Source organism: Chelon labrosus, assembly GCF_963514085.1.
Source record: "Chelon labrosus genome assembly, chromosome: 13".
Lineage (NCBI taxonomy): Eukaryota > Metazoa > Chordata > Actinopteri > Mugiliformes > Mugilidae > Chelon > Chelon labrosus.
This window is the reverse complement of record NC_140346.1, coordinates 19709921-19714535: the sequence shown is the minus strand read 5'-3', so window position 1 is coordinate 19714535 and position 4615 is coordinate 19709921. Positions and strand designations below refer to the sequence as shown.

The following is a 4615-nucleotide window of genomic DNA, read 5'->3' as shown; positions in this document are numbered from 1 at the left end:
TTAATGTGTTATTAATTAACTTGCCCCTCTTGCATAAAGACGTCTTTAATACATTTTAATTTCAGGAACTGTTTCTTTCATTTATTGCACCACTTTCCTGTCCACGTTGTGCCGATGAGAAGTTATCTGCCATGTTCTGCATGTTTAAAGTGTTCAGAACAGCTCCGTGTGTGTCGTGCATCTCCTGGCTCTTCGCCGCGGGGTCGTGCTCAGCTCCGTCCCTGCTCCTTGTGGGGCTTGTGGGCAGGCAGCTGGGGCTCAGAGTGGGACTGCAGGCGGTTCAGGCGGTTCAGGCGGCGACTTGTTCTCGCTGGGGTGCACCGAGCGAGGAGGGCTTGATTGAGGGTGGGGATGTGATTATTGGTGGGCTCTTTAGTCTACGTTACAGTCCTCCAGCTCTGGACCATGAGTTCACTCAGCTGTCGTACTACAAAGCTTGCACTGGGTAAAACTTGAAACTTTATTGTTGAATGTCTGTTCTGTATATTATGTACATATGCACATGTTTGAAAGACATAAGACGTATTATTACAGACTTGTTAATGTTATGGTGTTGTGCAATCTTATAAATGCTTATCCTGAGATTGTTGCAGATAAACAGCTTCACAACCATTTCTCCTTTTTCCTTCTCTCTCCTGTGGTCTCAGCTTGCAAAATCTTCCATTACAGTACATCCACGCTATGATTTATGCACTGGAGGAAATCAATCACAGTACAACCTTGCTGCCAGGTGTGAAGCTGGGCTACCATATTCTTGATAGCTGTGGCCTCCCCCCTTGGGCTATGCAGGGAGCGCTGTCACTGGTTGGAGGAGATGGCAGCAGCTGTAATACAACAGCCTTGCCTGCCGGGAATGGAGAGGAAACAGTAGAAAGGAGAGGTGCTGAATATGATTAATAAATGTGAATATGTTTAGTACAGAACCAAGCACTACTTTAATCTAACAAATAAATGTATTTCACCGCATCTTGTATCGTCACCAGGTGATCAGCCTGTTCCTTTGATCATTGGTGGAGATTCCTCCGTTTCAGCCCAGATACTTTCCAAATTCCTGGGGCCGCTCTCTGTACCTTTAGTGAGTTTTACTTACAAACTAATATTTAATTTTTGGTACATTTAAGGTGAATAAATACTTCATTTTTTGATGGCAGGACAACACAAAGGATCAATTTACTATAAGCTGTTGCAACAAAGCTTTAGAGTAGATCAAATAATAGTGATGACTGGATTAGAACAGCATTACTATGTGTGGTTTTTCAGAATATAGACTATACATGTGTGATTTTTGTTTTTTAGATGAGCTACACGGCCAGTTGCCCATGTCTCAGTGACAGGGTAAAGTTTCCTAACTTCTTCAGGACAATGGCCAGTGATATTTACCAGGCTCGGGCTGTTGCCCAGCTCGCCATCCGTTTCAAATGGACGTGGATTGGGGCAGTGATAGCGAACAACGACTATGGCTTCATGGCAGTAAAGGTGTTTCTATTTGTTAATGTATTTGCAGCAGAAATGTTTTAGCATCTACATCAGAAAGGTGTATAAATACAGTGTTAAAATACTTCATCAAATAATTTTTTTTTTCTCTCCCTTTTTCTTTTGGACATGTTAGGTTTTTCAGGAGGAGGTTGAAGGGGCAGGTGTGTGTCTGGCATTTGTAGAGACTCTGCAAAGGGAAAACATTGTGAGCGATGCCCGACGAGCAGCTCTCACAATTCAGGCCTCGACTGCTCGGGTGATTCTGATCTTCACCTGGTACACAGATGTGAGGGAACTGTTCCTGCAGCTAGGCAAGATAAATGTGAGAAACTGAAACGAAATGACTGATTTAAAACATTAAATTCAACACATAACTGAAACGTTAAGACCTGTACTTTCTAACTTTACTCTGATTGTGTCTTTACTTGCTATCACCAGGTGACTGACAGACAGTTTCTGGCCAGTGAGGCCTGGAGCACCAGCAGTGATCTTCTCCAAAGTCTTGTCACAAGTCGAGTTGCAACCGGTGTTCTTGGGGTTGCAATTAGAAGTTCACCTATACCTGGATTTGAAAGCTATCTCAGGAATCTGAACCCGTCTCTTCGTCCAGACGATGAGTTCTTAAGAGAGTTTTGGGAAAGGGAGTTTGGTTGTAGTCCTGCGGTGACAAATCTTTCTTCATACGCTTCTGCAACCCAATTGCATGCAAACAGGTTGCTTCATAAAACTTCTGTGCCACCCTGCAGTGGCACAGAGTCTCTGGAGGGAGTGCAGAATCTTTTCACTGACACTTCCCAGTTAAGGGTGACATATAATGTCTACCTAGCCGCTTATGCTGTAGCCCACGCGCTTCATAGCCTCTTCTCCTGCCCAGACATAGACCGTCCTGCTGGAAGCAATGTCTCCACCTGCTCCTCTCCAAAAAACATCAAACCCATAGAGGTAAACTCAATTACTAACCTATGTTTCCATAATTAAAGGTATTTTTTTAATGGGGAATACTTTAAATAAATACTTTTACAATACTTTCAGTTGATGCAGCACCTGAGCAAAGTGAACTTCACCACACCGCAGGGAGAACCGTTTTATTTCCAAGGGGCCGACATTCCAGCAAAGTACGACCTCGTCAACTGGCAGAAAACCCCTGAGGGTCCACTAAAACTAGTTTTGATTGGTCGTGTAGATGGGTTTGACATCAACCTAAATGAGTCAGCTATTGAGTGGAGCACAGGATCAAACCAGGTATTAAATAGCAGGATTATTGATTCAGGCCGAAACACAGCTTTCTATTTAATTAGATATTTTTGGTACTGTGGTTCACAGCACACTATATGGTTGAGCACGTGTTTTTTTCATGTTGTTCAGGTACCTGTTTCAGTGTGCAGTGAAAGCTGTCTGCCTGGTACACGGATGGCCAGCAGGAAAGGAGAGCCTGTCTGCTGTTTCGACTGCATCCCGTGTGCTGAGGGGGAGATTAGCAATAAAACAGGTGAGGAAATATAATGTCTCAATTGGTTAGATGACCCTGAAAAGGCAGCACAATCTTTTAATGTGCGTTCCAACTTTGTACAATTATTTAAACTCCTATATAGATTTCTCCTTTAAGTTTTTCCCTGCCGCTTCCCACCTCGTCTCCCAGGTTCCCTTCACTGTGATCGGTGTCCGTCTGAATTCTGGTCCAATGAGAGGCGAACTTCCTGCATCCCTCGCCAGCTGGACTTCCTGTCCTTCAATGAAACCCTGGGCATCACTCTGACTGCAGTAGCTGCTTCTGGTGTCACAGTGACGACAGCTGTGTTTGTGGTGTTCCTTCACTATCGTCAAACGCCTGTGGTAAGAGAATAATCTGACACAGAGGTCACTTTAAATCTTTGAGAAATCCTTTTTTTCCCATTAAGCATAATAATCAAATGGATGCAACTATGCTGTTAATGTGTTGGTAATTTTTAAATGTGAATGTATTTCCAATTCTCACCTCAAGGTACGAGCCAACAACTCGGAGCTGAGCTTCCTGCTTCTCCTGTCACTCAAGCTCTGCTTCCTGTGTTCGCTGGTGTTCATTGGTCGTCCAGTAGCCTGGTCATGTCGGTTCCAGCAGGCAGCTTTTGGGATCAGCTTTGTACTTTGCGTTTCCTGCCTCCAAGTCAAGACCATTGTGGTTCTGGCAGCGTTCCGATCTGCTCGGCCCGGTGCTGAAGCTTTGATTAGGTGGTTTGGTCCGGGCCAACAGAGAGGAAGTGTCTGCTTCTTCACCAGTGTACAGGTCAAACATTTAAGAGCACTTTTTAATATATAAGATCTTACTGAAAGCAGAGTCACATATTAAAATGACATGTGCAATGTTTTTGTTGTTGTTTTTTTTCCCATCAAGGTGATCATCTGTATTGTTTGGTTAGCGCTCAGCCCCCCGGTGCCTCTACCAGACCTGGATACCCCAGGGTTAAAGGTTACCCTCAAGTGTGCCATGGATTCAGTGGTGGGCTTCTCTCTGGTCCTGGGATACATTGGTCTTCTGGCCTGCACTAGTCTCCTCTTGGCCTTTCTTGCTCGGAAACTCCCTGACAACTTCAACGAGGCCAAGCTGATCACTTTCAGTATGCTGATATTCTGTGCCGTCTGGGTGGCTTTCGTTCCAGCTTATGTCAGCTCTCCAGGAAAATATGCAGTTGCTGTTGAGATTTTTGCCATCCTGGCCTCCAGCTATGGTTTACTGTTTTGTATCTTTGCTCCGAAGTGTTTTATTATTCTGTTGAGGCCTGAGAAAAACACTAAGAAACACCTGATGGCCAGATAGACAATGCATGCCATTACTAAAAAAGAAAAAATAATTTCTTTGTGACTTTACTAAACTTTGACATATTATATTATGTACAAGTCTGCAAATATATGGTAGTTCTGTCTGTGTTTTAATGATATTCGTGTGTTTTCTGTTGGGATTAATTGAAAAAGAAAAAAAAAAATTCAAGCAACCATACAAAAATGGCATTTTTGATATTTTTAAAATATATATAAATTGGGTTCTTTTTACTTCAACATTTACCATGATGAATAATATATCAAAAATAAAAATAGAATCAATAAAAAAATATACTGATGACTGATGATGATTTCCAGTGATTGATGAAGAGTCGGGTCAGAT

At 42.9% G+C, this 4615-nt stretch overlaps 1 protein-coding gene across 1 annotated transcript; it reads left to right on the top strand.

The window, feature by feature from the left end:
• Nucleotides 1-660: 660 nt before the first annotated feature.
• Nucleotides 661-4271, top strand: LOC311497981 (extracellular calcium-sensing receptor-like). Its single transcript, XM_084558398.1, has 10 exons — nucleotides 661-880; nucleotides 984-1075; nucleotides 1297-1476; nucleotides 1610-1798; nucleotides 1915-2418; nucleotides 2509-2718; nucleotides 2842-2965; nucleotides 3116-3309; nucleotides 3458-3739; nucleotides 3848-4271. The coding sequence occupies exons 1-10, from the start codon at nucleotides 682-684 to the stop codon at nucleotides 4268-4270; spliced, it is 2397 nt and encodes a 798-aa protein (XP_084414524.1). The 5' UTR covers nucleotides 661-681; the 3' UTR covers nucleotide 4271.
• The last annotated feature ends 344 nt before the right edge of the window (nucleotides 4272-4615 follow it).